Source organism: Triturus cristatus, chromosome 4_2 (assembly GCF_964204655.1).
Source record: "Triturus cristatus chromosome 4_2, aTriCri1.1, whole genome shotgun sequence".
Lineage (NCBI taxonomy): Eukaryota > Metazoa > Chordata > Amphibia > Caudata > Salamandridae > Triturus > Triturus cristatus.
This window is the reverse complement of record NC_140586.1, coordinates 718,544,252-718,567,366: the sequence shown is the minus strand read 5'-3', so window position 1 is coordinate 718,567,366 and position 23,115 is coordinate 718,544,252. Positions and strand designations below refer to the sequence as shown.

Genomic DNA, 23,115 nt, shown 5'->3' with positions numbered 1-23,115 from the left:
TCAAAGTTACTGTGTGTGTGTGCCTCATTGCAATGATCATTGATGAGAGTCCATGGCAGCAAGTTACTAGAAAGATGTGTTCTTTTGTTGCACCCACTTACTAGTGTGGCCTGAGGTTTAGTATTGTTTACCCTGCTAGCAATTCTGTGATCCCACACCCGGTTTTCTTTTGAGACTTGGGGAACCTTCATTCAGTGGAAAGACTACAGATGATAATTCTTAACATACTTAAAAGTGATTTGGGGGTGGGGGCCTGCCTACTGCCAATAGAAAACAAATTTTCTTTGACCTTACCTGGGTTTAGGAAAAACAAAATACGTGGTACTTACCTTCACCTGTACTTGATGAATGATGAATGGACAATGCTAATGGCTATGAGGATGCAGAAAAGAGTTTGGCGGTATAATTCTTGACAAAGCTGAAATGTAATGCCAGAAAAACACACATTTTAAACCAAATACGGGTACACCTTAGGCAAGTAAGTGCCCACTGTATATGGTTTACCAGCCATGTGAGATGTATCCTTATTTAGTTCTTTAGTGATCATCTTATGATTAGAATGGGTAATCAGAAAATTCAGTAATGCCTTCAGCTCTCGTGGAATCCAGTTCTAGAGAAGAATGTAAGGTGCCAAAATCCCAGTATGAGGAATGTGTCAACATTCCACGAAAATAGCATTTTCCTTCACTACGGCCCTTTTCTTTGCATCTGTAGCACTCATTGTCAAGACTACCACCATATACACTCCTTCAACTTGAGGATTCCGAGCCTACTGTGCGATCACCACATTTTTTGCAAATTTCCTTCCTCGCACTCTTCCATAAATTCTACCCTGTCCCACATTTACCTTAACCCATGCTGTAGACTGCACTACACTTAGAGCAGATTATGTGGAATGAACAGAAATGTACAGCAATGTGATGAAGAGCAAAATTAATGGCCATGATTAAATTTATGTTATGTTGTGTTTTATGTTGATTTATATAGCACACTTATCACTCACAAGGGTATCCAGGCGTGGGAGAAGGGTTTTAAAAATTGTGCAAGGCACTGCAGTGATGAGAATGAAATCCCTTACAGACTTAATGTGGTTGAGAGGTTTAAGAGTTTACAATATGCTTGTGGATTCATGGTCCACACTCACCTTAACTGTTGAGGTTTCGCGCACAAAGAACTTTGACTAGACTACAACTTTTTTTTTTTTTCCAGTGGTTGATGGGGTACCAAAGTTGGATGGGAGGTTTAGTGCTAGACCATCAACGAGTTTAGGGTCAACTGTAAGCAGTGTAGGCATGGAATGTGATAGAAATGGATGAGAGTTTAAATGTTGGGTTTACACCATTAATGTACCTTAAAAGTAAATCTCAAATTTTAAGGTAACAAACAAAAGGTTATGTTGTTGGAGGAACAAACTCTGATGAGTATCCTCAGTATCTGGAGGGACAAACTCTGATGAGTATCTTTAGTATCAGGAGGCATGGACAGTGAAAGGATGGAGTGCAAAAGTATATGCTATGTGCTTGAAATAAATAAGTGAAGGGTTGTGTAGAGGAAGCCAGGGATATGGGAAAGTGCTAGAGGAAAAGTCCTGGTGTAAAAGACAAGATAAAGACTTAAGGTGTTTATATGGTAATAGGATTAATGACAAGTCAGATTTGAAAGGAGAGATGATCTAGTTGGGGTGCATTTTCAAAACAGTCAATTTTGGGCGCTTATGGTGAGGGATCTTGAACACACAATCAGCTCCTAATTTCTGCCAGCTTGTAATCAATGAAGCTTTTAGATCTTTTTTTGTGTCCCTAACTTTTCTTCTCCTTTTTTTTCCATACCTGTGTTTCACTTTTCTTTATTTTTATGTATGATTGGGGGGAGGGGTCAGCAGGTTAGAGTGTGAGGGATCGAAGGTTGTGGCTTAATAGAGATGGCTGCTGGAGCTACTGGTCTGCCTGAGGAACTTGTATTTTATCCGTCTGCAGGCAGTGAATAAAGACGCTCCTTCAAACAACCTAGTTTGTCTGTACTTCTTCCATTGTGGCCTTTACCCTTTTTGTTAAGGTGGGTAATACAGGTTTACTGAAAAATGATGATAAATAAGTTGAATGTAAGACCACATTTTGAAATTAAGATACAAATTGTTCAAAACTTGTCTAGATATTCTGTTTAATTATATTGGTTCCACATTCCTCTCATTTTTGTGGCTTTCAGGTTTCCTTACATTTTACTTTTGTCTACAGGGCGGAAGGCTTTAGCAGATGCTGGAATTTCATACTCTGAGGTGGAACAGGCCTGTGTGGGCTATGTATATGGTATGACTTACTTACTCTTTCCTTATGTCCCACTTGTGTGTCCATGCATACATATGAATGCTAGCATTTATACTGCTTGCTTCTTACTGTTGCTTTTTAACTATGTCATAAAAGTGTAGGTGAGAGTTCATTTCTGGCCAACGAGCACTTGTTGGGATTGTAGTAGGCGGCATGGCCCCATTTAAAACAAAACTTGTATGGTCTCTGTGTGGGGTATGTAAAGGTCAAAGTTACTAAAAGTTTTAAAAAAGTAATGTTTCTTGCTATGAGTACCCCATGCAAGATCCATGGCTTGTCCATCCCTGACCTAAGGCCTTCTGCACAATCACCAGAACTTTTAGTCTGCCTTGCTCTTTCTCAGCACCCCTGCACCTTGTGCGATTCCCAGCCACATCCACAGGCACCTCCTACTAGATGATGGAGAGGTTGAGACAGTGTTGCAGGCATCCACAAGTTCTTGTAACAAAATGCCTTTCTGGAACATAGTGGAATAGGAAAACACCATGGGGGAGGGGGGTCAACTTTCACATTCACCCCAGCAAATCCGCCAATGTCTGGATACTGCAGCCACCTTTGAAATTTCTTCACTTTGCTGGACTGCACCAGACTTGTAAAAAGCTTTGCCCATCCATAGAAAGGAATATAATAGATTAATTTATGACTTCATTCCAATATTTTTCACTAGTCCTTTAAAACTGACCATGCCATTACCAGAAGTGCAGTCCCACCCTTCCTTCTTTGCAGTAAATTCAATTTCCATCAAATAATAGATAATAAGCATTGTGTACAAATGATTAGTTTGTATTACTGAATATGTTACATTTTCATATATTCACAATCACGCAGATCCAAATTGCTAATGTCGCATTCTTTCACAGTTCTCTCCAGTCTGACTAATATTTATCTAGTTTTCACTTGCTGTCTACATCAGTAGTCAAACAGGCATACAATTATGCTGGACTTAATTCTTTGGTTTCCCTTCCAGCTGCATGGTCTGCTCTCACAGGTTATACAGCATTGTCTCTTCATATATATATATATATATATATATATATATATATATATATATATATATATATACACCAAAACATGACTGTAACTGAGCGTGTTTCAGTAATGATATATGATCCTATAGTGTATTTGTATGAAAAAAACTGAGCATCCTTAGCTAGCTGACATATACTAAATTCCTCTTGGCAGCTCCATTCAGTGTTAGTTTTACCATTTATATGTCTAAGTCAGTGATTTTTCTATTTTCCAAAAGTTAGCTGTGACATAAGATTGCTAAGACGTTGGAATGTTCCATCTCCTTTTCAATTTGTCCTTTATAAACATAAAATACGCAGTCCCATAAACTAGGCAGTCCTATCAGGTTTGTGCATCCATAGGAATTGTATTATTTTTGATGTCAGCTTCTTTAATTATTTACTTGATAAGTCAGTCATAGTTGACTACTTAAGAGACCATATTGGGAAAGAACTGCAACCTTGATGTAATTTATTCTGCCTATAAGTGATATTTGAAGATTACTAATCCTATTGCAATTCCGTTATAGTTAATATATATTTTTTTCAGTTTGAAATGCTTTATTTGAGAAAATTAGGGAAAAAAAAGAAACCAAGAGATACCAACCAATACAAATAACATTGTCCATATTGAATTAAAAGAACAATAGGTCAATACCATCTAACAAAAGAAGCAAAAAGCATTTTATAAACTTTTTATAGGTAGGAAAGGGAAAAAGAGAGAAAGAAAAGATAAGAGAAGGAGGGGAAAAGCAAAAGAGAAAGAAAGGAGGCATTATAGAGGGAATAGGGAGAGAATAAGGCAAATAGAATATGTAGATTGGAAAATCGGGAATAGATTAACATTTGAATGTAGGAGAAAATAGGTAAAATTGAAAAGTATGAAAAGAGTCACTCATGGAGGTTTAAAGTTCTCAGAGGATAAATGTGAGGTATGTTTCAAAGCCATGCTATTGAGATATGTTGTGAGGGGCAACCAAAATAAATCTCTATTAAGAGTGGGAGTGGAAGAAGCGGCAAAGCGCACATCAAGCCTATGATGGTGACAGAGAGAGTTCCACCAGCATTGTATAGAAAGTTTGTTGAGACCTTTCCAGTTAAAAGATATGTGTTAAATGCCAGAGCAAGCATAAGGTCTAATAGGCCAGAGGAGCATGAGGGGATATCCAAGGTATCAGAAAGACTACCTAAAAAGAGAAGAGGGATAGAGTAGGGAATAGATATAGAAAATAGGCGAGAAATATAGGACCAAACCTCACCCCACAGTGTAACAACAGGAGGACAGAGAAAGACAAGGTGAAGAAGATCAGCATTAGGGGAGCCACAGGTCCAACAAATAGAGAAAAGCGAGAAATAGAAACAGGAGAAAGATACAATCTGTGATATAGAAAGAACATAGATTGGGTCAGGGAAGCAGAGCGAGAAATTTTTAAAGATCTGGACCAAATTTTATCCCAAAGAGCAACAGACCAATCACAGCCCAGGTCTGACCCCCAAGCACATTCCAATTTAGATTTCGGACGGTTCGGATTAGGTGAAGAGAAAAATTTATAAATAAGAGAAGCCTTGGGAAGGGTAAACAAAATTTGAAGCAGAGGAGATTGGGTTATAGGAGACGATGATGAGGGAAGGGAATAATAAACATCAAGGATAAGAGCCATGAGAACAGTGAATTTGTATAAAAAGGATTGAGGACAATGAAATAAGAGTCGAAATTGGGGAAATGAGCACGGGAGAAGGCCATCAAAGAGTTGCTTAACCCATACAAGACCTTTTGATCCCCAAGAAGTCCAACAGATAGGTCGATTATTTAGGAGAATAAGCGAGTTATACCAAATAGGGGACTCTAAAAAGGATTCACGAGTAATTGGAACAGGACGGACCAAAGAGTGTAGAAGAGAAGAAGTAGATCTGAATAAGGGGAGAGAAGTGGATAAGTTCTTGGCCGAGAAATGTATGACCTCAAGGAGAGAAAACGGAGAGAGCAATGAACGTTCAATAGAGAGCCAAAGAGGAGCAAAAGGAGAAGGTTCTGAAATAAGCCAATTAGAGGCTTGACGGAGAGAAAAGGACTTATGATAGAGACGAAAGTCTGGGAAATTGACTCCACCATTTGATTTTGGTTTTCGAAGAGCAGCTAAGGCAACCCTGGATTTTTTATGATTCCATAGGAACCTGGAAAGACAGGAATCAATGCGTTTAAAATGAATATCAGAAATATGTACGGGAAGCATGGAAAAAATATATATAAGAATGGGGGATATCATCATTTTAATCGAATCAAGCCGACCCCACCATGAAAGAAAAAGAGGATTCCAAGAGGATAGGGAGAGAACAATAGTGAGAACAATAGACATATTCAACTGAATGGATGAGGAGATAGAGTTAGAAAACCATATTCCGAGATATTTAATTTTGGAGGAATTCTATGCGAAACCAGTAGAAGAGAACTGATGAGGAAGACAGAATTTTGTAAGAGGAAGAATCTCCGTTTTATCAGAATTGAGCTTATAACCAGAGACTTGTGAAAAGGAATTAAATTCAAGTAATATGGCGGGAATAGATTTTCCAGGGTCAGAAATAAATAAGAGAATATCATCTGCATAAGCAGAGAGTTTCAAATGAGTCTTGCCATAAGGAAAACCAGAAATAGATACATTATTCCGAATAGATGTAAGAAATGGCTCAAGGGCGAGAACAAAAAGTAGTGGAGATAAAGGACAGCCTTGGCGAACACCGCGTTGGAGAGGAAAGTAAGGGGACAAATGACCATTAACTAAAACAGATGCTTTGGGGGCTGAGTAAAGTAAAGAAATGAGAGAGATGAAATTAGGACCAAAGCCATGCCAGCGCAAAGCAGCGAACAGAAAGGACCAATCCACTCTGTCAAACGCCTTCTCAGCATCGACCGAAATAGCAGCTAGAGGGATGGAAAGAGATGCGATTTTATTTAAAACATTGAGGAAAAGGCGAGAATTGTCCGAGGTAAGTCTGCCTTTAACAAAACCACACTGTTCCTTACCAATGAGATGGGGGAGAAGAGGATCTAAACGTAAAGCGAGTAGTTTAGCAAATAATTTATAGTCCACATTAACTAAAGATATCGGTCGGTAATTCTTACAGAATTGAGGGTCACGACCTTCCTTGGGGATAAGGCAGATTGTAGCCTCATGGAAAGTACCAGCCGCAGTGCCGGAAAAAAAGAAGGATTGGAAGAGTGTGAGAAGTTTAGGGATTAAAAGACCGGAAAAGTGCATGTAGAATTCAACAGAGAAGCCATCAGGTCCCGGCGATTTGCCTTTAGTAAGAGTCTTTAAGGCGCTATCAAGTTCAGTAATGGAGAGATCGTGCTCAAGGCCAAGAAAATTGAGATGAGAGGTGGAGGGGGTAGGGAGTCTTTCAAAATAGGAATGAATAAGAGAAGTGGAGGGAGGAGATTCAGGAGAATAAAGAGACTGATAGAAAAGCTGGAATTGGGTAAGTATATCCTGTTCTTTGTGTAAAAGAAGATTATCTGTAGAGTCTATAGAAGTACGTTCCTTACGGGATTTGAGATAACTAGCTAAAAGTTTACCCGATTTATTGCGACTCCCATAGTACCAAGCACTGCTCCGAAGTAAGATTGAAGAGGCATTATCGGTAGTAGTTTTATTAAACTCAAGTTTGGCACGTATAAGATCTGGCAAAACAGAATTGTTAGAGGAAGTATAGAATTTGTGCTCTAAGGATTTAATATGAGCCAACAAGTCTTTCTGTTTATTAAGAAAGTGCTTCTTTTTTTTTTTAGACAAAGTCAATTACAAAACCACGTGCGGTTGCCTTAAAAGAATCCCAAATAACATGGGGAGCTAGAGAGGGGTCAGAATTAAGTAAAAAGAATTCTTTGGCAAAGGAGAGAAAAGAAGAAGAGAAAAGAGGGTCCGTAAGAAGAGAGTTATTAAATCGCCAGCGCGAAGACCAGGGGTGTTGAGGAAGAAGATCAAGGATCGTGACAATAGGGGCATGGTCTGAGATAACTATGGGTTCGATAGAAGAAGATAGGAGGTTCTGGGAAAGGGGTTGAGAAAGAAAGATGTAATCAAGCCGAGAAAGAGAGGCATGAGGGGGTGAGAAGAAGGAATAGTCTAGAGTGTCAGGATGTGAAAGTCTCCATGAGTCAATGAGGTGCGACTTAGAAATGGTTTCGAGAAATTGTGTATGTGATTTGTGAGGTATAAAGCGAGCAGAAGATTTGCGATCAAGAAACGGATCAACAATCTGGTTACAATCACCCCCTAAAATAAACATGGTATCACTGTGCTGAAAACATTTCGAGGTAATTAAAGGCCAAAAATTGCAATCGGGGTGAGTAGGGCCATAGACATTGAAAACAGTTAAAGATATAGAATTGATTAATAACTTAACTAGTACCCATCGGCCTTCAGTATCGGTATCTTGGGAAACAACTTTACATTTTAGTTTCTTGTGACATAAAATAGCAACACCATTCTTTTTATTAGATGAAGGGGAGAATAAGACCGTACCCACCCAGCCTCTTTTAACTTAAGCGATTCAGCTTCAGTAAGATGTGTTTCTTGTAAAAGGATTAAATCAGGATTATAAGAAGCTAGGTGGGAAAGGATTCTCTGTCGCTTAATCGGATTAATAAAACCTTTTACATTCCATGAAATAACTTTGAAGGTAAAAACAGTAAAATTGTAAGCAAAAAAGAAAAGCCATAAAAACAAGAGAGAAGAGAAGAATGCCAATTAATACATGAGAAGAAAGAACGAGAAAAAAGAGAATCAAAAGGTATATTAAAAAAAGGATAAGGAAAAAGATAAAACAATAGGACAAATAGAGGAGAGACAAAAATAAATAACAAGGGGAACGAAAGAAAAAGGAAAGAAGAGGAAGGGCAAGAGAAAGGAAGTATGAGAAAAGACAGTACATATCCAAAAAGGACGACTGAAAGAAACATACATGAAGGGGGAAAAAGAGGATATTGGGGTAGCGGAAGGATTCGACAAAAATGACCTCCCAAAGCCAGGAGAACAAGCTGCACCAGGACGGAAGGTAGGTAAGACGCACCATGTGGGGTGAAGAGGAATACACCAGTCAATCTAGGTAAGAAGAGAAGATAATGCAAACAATTATACAGATAATTATACAAAACAATATAGAGATACAAAATACATAAGGAAGAACTCATAATCCAAAAACCGATAAGAACAACAACAAAAGTGACAAACAGATGTCCATAGATGTAGGAGATGGCGGCTTATCGGGAGGAGGGGAGTCTTGCTTCAAGCGTTTAGACGATGTAGTAGCAGGAGAAGCTTTGTTTACAGCAGGTTGTGGTGGAGAGGAACGGTTGAAAGCCGCTGCCGCCATTTGATCTGTGGGAGAAGAATGGTCCACTGGTGAGGGAGAAAAAGAGGAGGGTGCAGGAGAGGCCTTTGAGGGCACAAAAACGAACTTTGGATTACGTAATTTGCCCATAAAGACCTAAACGTGCAAAAAATAGAATGAGCAAAAGCAAAATCTACAGGAACGGCGAGATCCAGGATGGTCAAAAATGTTCAGAAATGTTCAATAGTGATCAATAAAGAAGCGTGGAGACCGGCGAAAACCAATAAAAAAGCACTGTGAGGCAACGACTCTCCAGGTACCTGATTGTGCCCCAACCGACGATGAAATCCTCCTGTTGAAAATGGCAAGGTGACCTGAGGGCAACTGGGGCATGTAGTTGATAATTTAGCAGTTGACGAGTAGAGATATACCCCTTTAACCTAGCCTCAAAAGCTGTTAATCGTAATAGCAGTAGCAGGCAGTGGTCCAACACGCCTGTAGCATAAACCAAAAGGGCAAAAAACATCCGGAACAGTGCCGGGTCAGTTGTGAAAAGTAAAAAGACAAAAACTATTCCTGATGGATCACCAATGGTTAGTAAGAAATACTGCATTGACAGAGCACTCATGAGGTAACTGCCGCTTAAAAAGAAACAAATGGGCTAGGACGCTTCTGTATAGACCTGGAGGGAAGCAAGAGTTGCATTGAGGCAGGAGCAGCAAAAAGCAAGGGAAGAGCCATTAAGCATTGACCAATGTTCACATTAGGAGAAGAAGTGTGCACATACCAGCCTCGCGCGAGCGTTGCGCTGGTCTCAAAATGGCAGTCGCGCTGAGGGGCTCACAGAATGTGTCAAACGGGGCATTGTCACCAAAAAAGTCGAGCCTGGCAGTCACATTGGCGGTAGACGATGTTCCGATCACTGAAACAGGCGGAAATCTGCTAAAACAGCTGGAAAAACTCAGAGAATAGAAGAAAGGTCCGTCGCGGCGCAGCGGAGCTCCGAGGTCAGGCGGCCATCTTGCTCGGCGTCCAAACCACGCCCCCATAGTTAATATATCTTGTCTAACACAATTTAAGACATATGCTAATTCTGTATACTCAGCTCTCCATAGCGCCAATCAAAGAATTGCCTTAACTCGCTCTTTAATGGGGCCCCTAATATGTGTATGAGACTACAGACACTAGGAGAATGGGTCTCCTAGTCTCTGTGGGTTGGTTTATAAGAAGTATTTGTGTCTTATCTTTAATAGCTGAATACCCAAACCAATTTTCATTCTTATTTTCTAACATCATAACAATCGTCCATGAACACTGAAGCTTTTTACAGTAGACAAGAAAATTATAAAATGTTAGGAACGCTACCATCTATCTGACATAAGTCTTTTTACATCTTCATTTATCGGTAGCTTTACGTCCAGATGCTCTTTATTATGGTATAACATAAGGGACTTAGCAGTAAACATTTGAACAGACACCGTTTCTGACTGCTCCCATTCACTAATAAAGATGTCTTAGTTGTTTTATATGGTTTTATAATAACCTTCCGCTATCCTAGTGAGAAAGTTCATTCTCTGCTTGAAGACCCTTTTTTCATTCAGTTTAGTCAGTGAGTTAATTTCTTCTTTACCAGTGACCTGATAAGTCACTCTAGAAATCTTGGAAGCCCATATTGTTGCATAAATTTTATCGTTTTTAAGGAATATTGTGCAGGATGCTACACCAACTATTGTTTCTCCCAGGTTTGTGAAATATGCGAATATTTGCTAGTCACCAAGAGCTTGGTACCTCCCAATCTTTGTGTACCAATTATTTTTACCCTTTTAACCCCTATTTCTAACCTTCTGTCTTCATATGACATGTCTTCTGTTAACCATTGAATATGTATTTCTTCTAAAGCAGATATCCCCTTTCCCATGTCCACTTTCTGCGGAGTCCTCTTTCTACCATACAGCATTATATATTGTATTACCTCCTCTCCAACTACCTATTTCAGTGTGTGAATCCAAAATTAACGTTAACAGATTCCTTATAATATCTGTTCGAAATACTCCTGAGTGATCTGCTGAACACCTCACCTCAATCTGACTCCTGCAAGAGATGATCAGTTCTTGACCAAGAAGAACCTGATGTATGACTGTCTGTCTGGCCCTCAGAACTTAATTCTGTCATAAATGTACCAAGCCAAAAACTGCTGTTAAATCTTGCAATATTATCTGCACATTTATCATATATTGCTTGGTATCCTCTTTAGATAACTTATCCTTATGATATTGAAGAGGCATAATAAATTCACATTCTAAATGGGCTTTTATAAGTACCTTGTTCCTTATGAATGATAAATAAGTTATTGTGGGAATTGGATTCTGCTTATAGACTGAAAATGTACTGACAATTACCAAACTCCTCTGATTTCGGGGCTTGTTCCCCTTCCTGTGCAAATTTTGATTCAGGTGCAAACTGATGTTTGTGCCTGAATCGGAATTATAACTCAACTACAAACTATGCACCTGAAAATGTTTTTCCACATGACATGCAAGAGGTAACACGTTCTAGATTCTTTCTGGGACACATACTTTTAACACAAAAAACATGGCTTGACGTTCACTGAGAGGTCCAACTTCTAAAATGGTCTCATTTTTCATGCTGCTTTGTCTTTCACAGTCGGTTAGCTTTTTAATGTAATGTATGCCTTGCAGAGTCATCTCTGAGAAATGTCTTTACATCTTCCAGTATAATTAGTAGCTAGCATACTATTGTTGGATGACCGAAAAACTATTTTTAGAAAGTTGCCAAGGTCTGCCTTTCCCACCTTCCCTGTATAATAATGCAGTTCATATACCTATTGTCACCCGAACCCCCTTAAAGTGCCTTGGGCTGTAAAATCCCAAATTAGACAGGATTGCCCTGAAGAGGGTGAGTGCTTCTGTCCCGTGCAATACAACTGATTGCCACTCGTCCCTGCTCCCACAATGTACAGGGATTCCAGCCCATCCATTTATCACTTTGAGAAATTGTTGCTGGCAGTTGGATATATTGGTTCCATATGTTCCACATTCTTTGAAATGAGCTGACCGCACTTCCCTCGTCCTGGCTATTGTTAGTACTCCCTTTAAAAGAACAGCAATAGCTTTCCTTCCACCTTCCAGGAAAACAGTCAAAATATGGGGTCTTGAAAGGGCTCTGTAGCATAATTGCAAACTGGGTCCGAGTTAAAGCATGTCTCTCCTTAGGCCCCTGTACATGGATTAGGCACACAATATGCCAGTCTCAGTGGTCATAAAATGAAAATATCCAGCCCAATTATGACTAATATTTTAACTTATCGAGGCAGTTTTTTTTTAGATTTGATTTTCACATTGATTTTACTTTCCACTGTGTCAGCCCACCCCCTTCCCTGCCCAAAGCCATGTTCTCTGCTCTCACATTTGCAACGGATAGAGCCAGCACATGCTAACAGTGGCTTTGTGCGACACACTTGCGATGACAAGTAAGTGTGGTTGTTGGTGCAGGCAATGTGCAGTCTCCTGCCAGCCTTGATTTTATGAAGATCCAGGGAAGATGGGCGAGCCCACCTACTGTTATTGCTTTGCCTCTCTTGGGTTATTGCAGACCCGGGTGAGGTGACAGAACACAGAGGAGGAGCACTTCCCCTGGTGACATCACAACAGTAGTATTCAACTTTTATTTCTCACTGTTCTTAGCTCGCAACAATGAATATCCCGATTTCGATCCGGTTATTCATGCCATGTGGAAGCCATGTAAAATACATAATCCCTAATAAAGGGAAGAACTGGTGGTTTTCTTCATGGAAAATTGTAGAAAGTGTCAAGTACAGATGTGGAAAAGCAGTGTGGGTTGGCATAAACCTTAGGATGAGCTGAAAGATTCTGCCAGAAGCCTCAGACAGCAATAGTAGTCTGTGAGTGCAGTTTAGTATGGAGGAAAGATGTACCATGATCAGAGATCGCAGTGGGAGGCTCCTCTGCTATGTCAGAGGAACGTCACCCCCTTGCCAGCAGATGCAGACCTGCTAAAAAATAAAATGATAATAAAAAAGGTTTATTTTCATTTTCTTCACGGAGCCATCTTGGGGGTGAGGCCATCCATCATGACGACTCATGAAGGAGGAGTGGTGGGCACTGCTACAGTCACGCATGTCGGTTTGGGCGGCTGTCTTAGGACGGCCAAACCGACAGGCGCACCGAGATGTCTCCAATCCGAGCTGTGTTGTGGGTTGGAGACAGCAGGCACAGACTCCCAGTGTATTTGGAAGTGCAAATCCCATGCCAATCCCAGCAATCTCTCACATGAGAACAACTTCTGGATTGGCCATAATGAGTCTGGGAGCCTCAGCCTTTGCTGCAGTGGAGCGAGAAGAGCGGTGAGGCGACAGGTTTGTTCTTTTTTATGGGGGGTGGGGGAGGATTATTATCGATTGTCCACCCCCCCATGCTCTGCTCCCCATCCTGCGCTGCCCCCAGGCCGCTGCCGCACCACTTTTACCTGACACCGGCCACTACTGGTGAAGTGTGCGCACTTTTTCAAAGGTTAACTCGATAGCAAGCTGCATATTTAGGGGTGAAGTGTTTATGAAGGTCCAAAATAGGTGTTTATAATGAGGAGATAAAGTAGTAAGAGTAAAGAGTTTAGAAGTAGAGTGCTTTGGTGTGAAGAGCTTAAAGGTGAGCATTCTCTGTCAAAGTGGTTTTTGAGCCAAAGAGTGGGTTTTGACCCAGAGAAACTCAGACTAGTGGGCCCTATTTCTAAATATTTTGCTGTGATTTACTCTTATGGTACAGGACGTCTGGAGATCAAAATAACCGTGACATTAAAGTGTTAGAAAAGATGTTCTGAGGCCTTTTTGGGCCCACTTTGGTTTTCCATTTTAGTTTTATATTTGACCTGTTTTAGCACACTATGTTTTGGCAATAATTTTTTGACGTTTGTTTGCACAATGTTATTCTAAGACGTTGTACATGTTTAAGAAACTGTTCTCGTTATGTAATCAATACATGCCGTTCAAGGTTAGGAACACAGAACAAGATATCCTAGTGATTGCGTTGCCTGTCGGGAGACAGCTTCTAACATCTAGAAAGATCATTGCATCAAAGCTGTACCTTTAACACAGTGGTCTTTATTATATAAACTTTACACTGGCCTTCAGAGCTCAGAGGAGCACTCCAATTATGATTGTCTTGGACCAAACGCTGTGTTCCACATGCAGCTCTGCTGACACTGACCTTTCATTCTATAGAAAAGGACGGCCAATTCCGCTTCAGGCCGATTTCCCTGGCCAAGTTATCCAGGTATGGGGGCTTATGCTAACCTAAGAGATTGGGAAGAGGGTGCACCCACTATGCTCTATAGTAGGGGTAGTGATAGGTAGAAATATATACAAATCAGACTGCCACGGTTGGACTGTTTATTCTTTTCACCATGTTCGTAATGCTGGGCACATTGCTTTGTTTTATCTGGCTAATAATCGCAGTTCCTTCTTTCTACGATTGTTTCAATAAATGTATTGAAAACGTTTTTTGTATCATTCTTGTGTAGTTAGAATGGGCATGCATAAGTTAACGAAAGTGGTAGGATCTTTTTCCACAATTCGGATCAGAGTGTCATGTTCAAGGTTGCCAAAATCACCTGCCTCACTTGTCAAAGGAAATTTCCCTTCTGTGTCGATCAATATCTCAATGAGTTTGCACTGAACCAAAAATATCACTCACACATTAAATGTTATCACACATTTTGATTAAATTAAAATTCTTTATTCCACACAACGTGAACTAAAAAACCTACTTGAGGTTGCATTTGATAAAATCATAGTTAAAAACATTTTTGATATAACTTCTTCACAATGTCTGCTATCAGTTTTTTATACACACTTTCTCAAAGTAAACATATGCTTGTTATACATTTACTAATAATACACAGAGAATAGCTCTTCCTCTAATCTTTTGCTCCAATAGTGCTGTGCTTTGAGACGCAATAAATATAACACTCTGTTATTCATATACTTATTTCCTGGTGTATGTTCTTCATATAAACGTAATACATATAACCATTCATTAAAAAACAATACATCATTTTGTTTATCCTGGTGTCGATGCGTTTCAGTGTATCTTTGAATTCTTTAACACCTTCCTCAGGACTCAAATAATCATGATTTTTTCATAAAAACAGACCAATATCTAAAAATAAATAACAATAAATACTGTTAAATGCAATCTTTACTTGTGTGGATCTACATTTTCTATTTTGGTTCAGTGCATTCTATAATAAGTAATAGTATTTACGATAAAGTTAATTGCCACTGTTCAATGTGGCCTTGATTAGGGAACACATGTAATCACATTATTAATTTGTTATTTTAAGACTTTAGTTATATTATAGTATTTATAAAGCCATGGGAATTATTTTAAATCTCACCCAGAATTCTCTTTACAGGGGAGCCACGGAAATCTAGAGTGGTATAAATCAATTTGTCCCTCTTTGCTGACATTCTTCTTGCTTTGTCAAGATACGTTCCCTATATATAACAAATGTATTAATTATTTTCCGCATCATACATCTAATTGTATTAATTAATAACCCATTATTTGTATACTTACTAGAATTATGGCGTAGTAATTTCACTCAATCAAAACAGTTTGGATAGCCATTTCCATTCTATGTACCAATTGATGTAATGTTGTATTTAGTTAATCTGGCATCTGATTCTATATTACAATATTAATCTGATGTGCAATTTTAAAACTCTTACCATTTATAATATCATTTTAATGTCTGTCGGTATTTCAGGGCTATTTCCGTTATGAATAATAGGTTATTCTCTATTTCTGTTGTGGGATGATTACGACCGTCTTTCTCAATTAGATAAAGTCGATAACCCTAGATTTAAAACAGAAAAAGGAAAGAGAATCTGTAACACCCCACCTACTGTTCCAATTTGCCCTTAACTTACACCATTAGTGTTAAGTGATGTGCGCCACATATCTTTTAGAAAATGAATAGGATGTGAAAACCATATTTTATCTCATTCATTACGGTTTATATAAATTGTATGAACAACTCTTTACGCATTTAGTCGCTACTTGAAGAGTACTGAAGCGTTGTGTTCAGCTAAGTCAAATTCATTTCTTATTTATTTATAGCGAATCATGCGTGTAGCGTGTTATTTCTACATCACGCTTGCATTGCCTAAACTAAGCATTGCTGCCTATCTTGTTGTTTTCGCGCTTAGATGTCAGTACATTACAAAATGCCCTCACTGTTTTACCTAAGGAAAACCATGCCGTACTTATTATTTCTTACGATATCAGCTCTTTTAACACTACATTTCTACCTAAAGAGTGTTTGAGCCATGCGTCACGTTAAGACTCACTCTTCTTGAAGCACGAATGATTCATACAGTGGCCGATTCCTGCATATTGATAGTGTTGTATAAAATAACTTTTACCGCCATCATTGGCCTTCCTTCAAATTCTATTGTTTGTGAACTTTGTTGTCGTTTTTTTACGCACTAAATCAGTACTTGAAGAGTATTTGAGCGTTGTGTAATGCTAAATCAAAACTTCTTTTCTTATTTATGGCGGCTATTTCATATTGCATCTTACTTCTACATCACGCTTACTTTACCCAAAATAAATATTGATGCACATATTACTCTCACGTTTTGATGTCAGCACGTTAAAAATGACATCGCCACTTAACCTCAGAAAAACTATTATTTTTCGCACTTAGATGTCAAATCTTAAAATCGACATCGCTACTTGGCGAGTGTTGGAGCCGTGTATCAAATATAGCCCCACTTCTCTTTAAAAACGAGTAATTCGAACGGTAGCTGATTACTGCATCTCGCTTATTTTATTCAAAATAGCTGTTGCTCACCTTATAGCCTGCAACAGCGTTTCACCTCATCAGGATTCTAATATTGTTTGTAAGGGACGTTTGTTGGCATCTTCCCTTTTTAAGCTAATACGCTACGTCGCCACGTATAATTACGTTTGTGGCGGCCATCTTGCATGAGGACCTTGCTTTTCCTCACTACTTTTGCGATTTCTCTAATTTTTGTTGAAATAGATTTATATCCGTAATCATGTTAACATTTTGTTCTGTCAGTTGCCTAATTTACTGAAGTGAGACTCCTCAGAATTTCTCATTTTACTTATATTATGGACATTACATCAAATTATGTATGTTGCCAGGAAGCTAGAAGTAAACCTATCTGTGATTACATCATGATGCTGTTTTTCTGAGCGCCATCTTGCAATATACAAATTCATGTATTTTGGCCTCAAATACTCATAATTTCATTCTAAACATATTGTTTTCCACAACATTTGCACATCTATTAAGACTATGCGGTGTTTCATTTCTATACTGTATCTTTTTCTTCTATCAGATGTAATATTTTCCTATTATTGGGGATCTTTAGGAAGTATAGATATTTAAATTTTATCCAAGCCATATCAAGACCACTAAAAGATATAGAAGATACAAGCTCATTTACCATAGCTTCTATTTATATTCTCTACTTTATAATATTTTTGCAGGTAGAGATTTCCATATGTTATAGTCTATTTTCATTGCTCATCTAATCAGTCTTTCCCACTCTTCTCTATTGTTCAGGCCTTGACTGTATGTCTTACATTTTTACATAAAGAATTGTTCTCTTTGTTTCCTTCTTTTGTCAATATCACCTCCTCTAGCAGATCCTTTTATTTTTTCAAGAATTAACCACTTTAGATATTGCTCTTTATGGTTCATCTCTACCCAATGATCTACTAACGGGGCATTCGTTTTCCTAGTTTTCAGTGCCGATCTATGTTCACATTGTGTGGAATAAAGAATTTAATTTTAATTAAAATGTGTTATAGCATTTAATGTGTGAGTGATATTTTTAGTTCAGTTCAAACTAATTGAGATATTTAACTTGGAAGTGTATTCGACAAAGGAAGGGAAATTTCATTTTACAAGTGTAAAACTACCCGGTCCCTTTTGGTCCTACTGGGGTAACTCTCTCACTTTGTGGGTGATGGACTCAGTCGCTACATTCTGAAGTTCTGTCGTCTTAATACGCAGTTCTGCCTTTTTTAGTGGGAACAAGGAGTAGTACTAGAATAAATCACACTTACAGTAAAAACAGCAATGTATCGCCCTCAATACCATGTAGTCATGCACTTCCAATAATTAAGGACGAAAAGTATTTGATGGGAACTCGACCTTCTTTAAAAGTGATGGATTTAGTGTATGAGTGTTAAGATTTCTAGTCAGGCAGGTAATCTGTTGGTGAGAGTTATTAAAATCTGTTGGGTATTTGAGTTAATACACCACGGATAAGGGGAGGAATTGAAAAGTAGGACATATTTATCTATTTTCTCAGAAGGCATAAAAGGATGCGGGGAAGGTAACTGATCAGTTGTTGTGATCCCCTGTAAGTAGAGCGAGTTCAGATTTGCGAGTTCAGCAAAAATGTGGTGGGTTGTGTTTGTAATGGTGAGGGTCAGAACTGTGAACTGTAGAAAGGTTGTAGGGGTTGAAAGGATGCTGAACAATTGCCAGATTTATTTATCAATAGTCAGCCATCACTTCCGTTGATGCCTGGAGTGTGTATGAGTGCCTTTAAGTCATAATGTAGTTATAGGTCTAGAAATCAAACTGATGTCCCACTTTTTTCAAATGAAGGTTGTTCTCTCTGTATATATGTCCCACTTTTTTCAAATGAAAGTTGTTCTCTCTGTATATAGGTGACTCAACATGTGGCCAGCGTGCAGTGTACCACAGCCTAGGAACAACTGGGATCCCCATTATTAATGTCAACAACAACTGCTCTACTGGATCCACTGCCTTGTTTATGTCCAGGCAGCTCATTTCCGGAGGTAAGGCATTTTTACATACACGGTTTCATATTTATTTTCGGAAATTTGCCTTTCAGATACCTACTCTGTGAAAATAACTAGTCCGTGCTAATTAATCCACAGACGTGACCTATGGTGTTCTAGTTAGTGGACAGAGAAAGATGTGTTAAGTACAATCCATGTATTATTTAATACGCATCGACAAAGTCAATAGGCATGGCCATTTTCAAAGTGGCAGTGCGTCTTCCCTACTTGTTAATGTTGTGTGGCTAGGTAAGTGGGTGAATGTGAGAATAAGTCTCTAGTTGGAGGGATGAGTGCTCACATGAATGGATGAGTGAGTGAGTGAATGAATGTGAGTGCATAACAATGTGCATGCACGTCTGAAAGTTTCAATAATGGGCCCATAGCTAGATGAGTGAATGAAAACTGCCACAAATTGTGTGCTAATTATAGCATCACACCGGAGAAGGGCACGGTCACAAAGTAAAACATTTACTGCTTAACATGGATATATACCGTGCTAAGAAGGAGTCTTTATTTAAGCACCTAAACTAGATGACGTGTTAAAGAAGTTACTGGGATGTAAAGTGTTGTTATTATTTAATGTAATGCAATATTCACACACCCTTCCATAAGCTGAAAGAACTAACAAAATAAATATAGACCAGCGTCTGAGATAAACTTCAGGAACAGCAGTTTTAAATAGCGATTTTGAGGAATGCATATAGCAAACAGGTTAACTCACTGAAACTGAAAACACCGGAGATAATAGACTGTGTTCTTTAAGCTTCTGTCACATCAGAATTAATCAGAAATAGAAGAGGACCTGTTAATGTTACTAAAATAAGGGCTTGATTGCTTGTTGCAGTTGAGTAAGTAGTGTAGTCAGCATTTCATTATTTAGAAACATGCCTTGTTGGGCTGTTAATGCTACAATTTCATAAAATACCAATGTACCAAAGAATTATATTGAAGAATAGTTATCCCATTTTTCATCAGGGAATCAATCTACACAATAAAGACTTAAAGGTAATATAAGAGTGAAACAGTGAATTAGTGACTTCTGCTTAATGCAGTAGTGTGTAAGTATCTTTAGATATGACAATAGTCAAGACAGTAAGTAGATATCCTGAAATACATAGAGGTCACCTATTAAAATCACTGGTATTGCATGCTTCAAACCACATTTTGTCCTTAGAGTACCAATCAGAGAGTCCTTTAAATCTCCCAATAGTGAGAACTTGACATTTCCACCATCTTGGCTCCCGAGCTGGGGTAAAAAGTATTGGAAATTGAATTACTGTAAAGGGAGCCCTTTCACTCTTCAAGGATGCCTGTTGTCCAACAAGTAGAGCTGAAACCGACTTTGTGCAGATAGGCGGCATGTCAGATTTTCACAAGTGGCAAAATCAGTATAACTAAAATATACCATTTAAAGTCTAACCTCGTCTGGTGCATTTCAGTCATTGGCAGCTGTGTGCATCATGCACCAAAAACTAACTTACCAGTGTAAGAAATTTGGTAACTGGTTTAGAGTGTGTGAAACCCTGCTCAAGCAGCAACCATAGTCCTTGTCAGGGTGAGGCACAAGCAAATCCCAAATTAATCTATGCTGAATCCTCTGGTAGCTCAGCACAGAGTAGTCAGGCTTAACTCCGCGGCAATGTGTAAGGTATTTATGCAGCACTTCAAGCAGTAATAAAGTGAAAACACCACACCAGAAACACATTTTACTGAATACAACAAGACCAAAACTACAAAAATCAAGTCAGTAGAACCATAGATATACAACTTTAAATATTTCAGTGAAAATAGCACCAAGAAGCACAAAGTACCAGCTGTGGGTATCTGGTTGCACCGGACAGGGGCAAAATCATAGGTTCTGGCTGACTGCAATGGAGCATAGGCCAGTTAGGGAAGCTGAACTAGAGTACGTTAAGTGTTGGTTGCGGAGCATTGTGAAGTCCCACGTTGTGGATGTGTTGTGCAGCTGAGGTGATGAGTCTGTTCCGAGGAGCTGCCGAGCTGTGGTGCGGGGTCCTGCATCGTTGTTGAGCATCCTGTCCACGAGGGCTTGTGATGCAAAGTCCTGTGTCGAGGATGCTTTGCGCAATCGAGGCGATGTTTCGGTTCTGAGGAGCTGCAAGGCTGCTACACAAAAACTAGCAGCGTCGTTGAGGCTGCTGTCAATTAGAGATTTGTGTTGCTAGGGCCTGCGTTGGAGAAGCTTTGCACAGCTGCAATTCTGATGCAGGCTGCTAGGCTGATGTGGAGTCCTTGCACTGAGAGAATCCTTGCAGCAGAGGCAGTGTGTTAGTTCTGCCTGGGGCTGCGCCACATAGCATAGGAGCTGCGTTGGTTCTACTGGATCCACAGATACGCTGGGAGAGCACCTTCAAGCCCACTTCCGAGGGCCCAGGACTGGGATGCACCCTTTGGCAGGGTAGGGCCCACAGATGGCTGTACAGGTGCAGTGTTCAAGGTTTTTGGAGCCTTCTGTCCCTGATGTTGTAGTCAGGAGGCCAGCCAAATCGCCCTTGGAGTCACTCTGAGGTCCTGGGCTCAAGAGCTGCAGCTCCAGTCCTTCTTACCCAGCCAAGATGGCAGCAGGAAAGCACAGCAGTCCTTCAGGGCATCAGTCAAGCAGAGTGGCAGTCCTTTCAGCAGCACAGCATTCCTGGCAAAGTCGCCACAGTTCCGGAGTGTACTAAAGAGTTGGTATCTGAGGTCCAGTATTTATACCTGGGCCTTTCTTTGAAGTGGGTGAAGCTTCTGGAGGTTTCCCTTTGAAGTATACAGGCTTCCTGCCTTGGCTATAGACTACAGGAGGTTATACAGCCCTTTGTAGGGAGATTTAAGTGTAAATATGACTGAGCCTGGCTCCATCCTCCCATCAAGCCAGTGATGGCCCATCCAGGCACACCTAAGCCCTCTATTGTGTATAGCTGTCTAGGAGGAATGCACAAAGCCCACCTGTCAGCTACACCCAGCCATGTGTGCAGTCAGGCTGCAGACAGTTATAGCTAAGGCAGGAAAATGCCAACTTTCTAAAAGTGCCATGTTCAAAATTGTAATTTAAAATCTGACTTTATCATAAAAGAGGGGTTTTCATTACAATTCCAAAGACATCAAACATGAACTGATTACCTACTCCCATTTGGAAATTATCACTTATTAAATGTAATAAGGCAACTCCATTGTTATCCTATAGGAGAGGTAGAACTTGCCGTTGTGAAAAACAAAAGTAAGACTTTTTCACTACCAGGCATGTATAGCTTAAAAGTACATATACAACTTTTTCATTATACTGCATCCTGCTCTCTGGACTGCCCAGGACACATAGGGGTGACTTATATGTATTAAAAGGGAAGGTTTGGGTCTGGAAAAAGGTTTATTTTACCAGGGTCACAAGGCAGTTTAAACTGCACACATAGGCTACAATGGCAGTCCTGAAACATTTTAAAGGGCTAATTAAGTGGATGGCACAATCCGTGCTGCAGGCCCAATTGCAAAAATAACAATTGATGGACAAAATGCAGAACAATGTCATACATTCACCCCAGTACAGAGATCTGGGCATAAATCCATTGTTTTTTTGCTCCCCAAGCCATTCCAGTTTGAACCCAGCTTATGCAAATTAGTCTTGACCCTGCGCCCAATGGAAACAGTCCAGCCCGAACTGCCAAGCTAGGTCCTCCCTGGAGTGGAAACCAGCATCCTTGGACCGGTTTTCGAGGTTTCACCCCTCATCAGCCAGGATAGCTTGACTCCAGTGGCATGGACAGCACGGAAACCACGTCGGGGCATACAAACCCACTCGGGTTGACAAATGCAAAAAGAACAATTGATAGACAGAATGTAGCATAGTAGCATTTAAACTATAGACCTTGGGCACAGGGAACATCGCTTTACTAGGGACCTACAAGTAAATTAAATATGCCAATTGGCTATTAGCCAATTTTACAATTTTTTAAGGCGAGAGCACATGTACTTTAGCACTGGTTAGCAGTGGTAAAGTGTGTAGAGTCCTAAAGCCAGCAAAAAAGAAGTCGGCGAAACAGGAGGATTGAAGGCAAACGTTAGTAGGAAAACCATGCTAAGGATGCCAGGTCTAAAACATGTCCTCCCCCCACCCTCCCTGGAAGTAGGGGGAACTACCCAGCCACCTGGGAGTTCTCATCACTAAGGCGGATATTTCTGGCATAACCATCAGCATTGCCATAGTCTGTTCCAGGATGATGTTCCACCGTAAAGTCTGTTTCCTGGAGATGGACCACCTCAACAGTTTGGGATTCTCACTCCTCATCCGCTTTAGCCATCTGAGGGGTCTGTGGTCTGTCTAAACCCAGAAGTGAGCACCAAACATGTAAGGTCTCATCTTCTTCAATGCCCAGACCACTGCAGAGGCTTCCCTTTCTATTGCAGTCCACCTTGGTTCCTTGGAAAGTAGTCTCCCACTGATGAAGGCTAGGGGTTGATCTAGGCCCTCAGCATTTTGCTGCAAGAGCACAGCTCTGCACAGTGTATTCTCTGGAGAAGTCCGGGACCTTGAGCATGGGTGCTGTGCACATGGATTTCTTCAGGCTG

General features: G+C 39.9%; 1 protein-coding gene across 2 annotated transcripts in view; it reads left to right on the top strand.

Annotated features, from left to right (window-relative positions):
- Window positions 1-23,115, top strand: part of LOC146834956 (sterol carrier protein 2-like) — a 372,999-nt gene that overhangs the window by 55,951 nt on the left and 293,933 nt on the right. For both annotated transcript variants that reach the window (XM_085602598.1, XM_085602597.1), the window contains 2 exons: window positions 2,235-2,306; window positions 18,415-18,546. In XM_085602598.1, coding sequence (XP_085458724.1) covers window positions 2,235-2,306; window positions 18,415-18,546 — 204 coding nt within the window. The remainder of the gene's footprint in view (window positions 1-2,234; window positions 2,307-18,414; window positions 18,547-23,115) is intronic.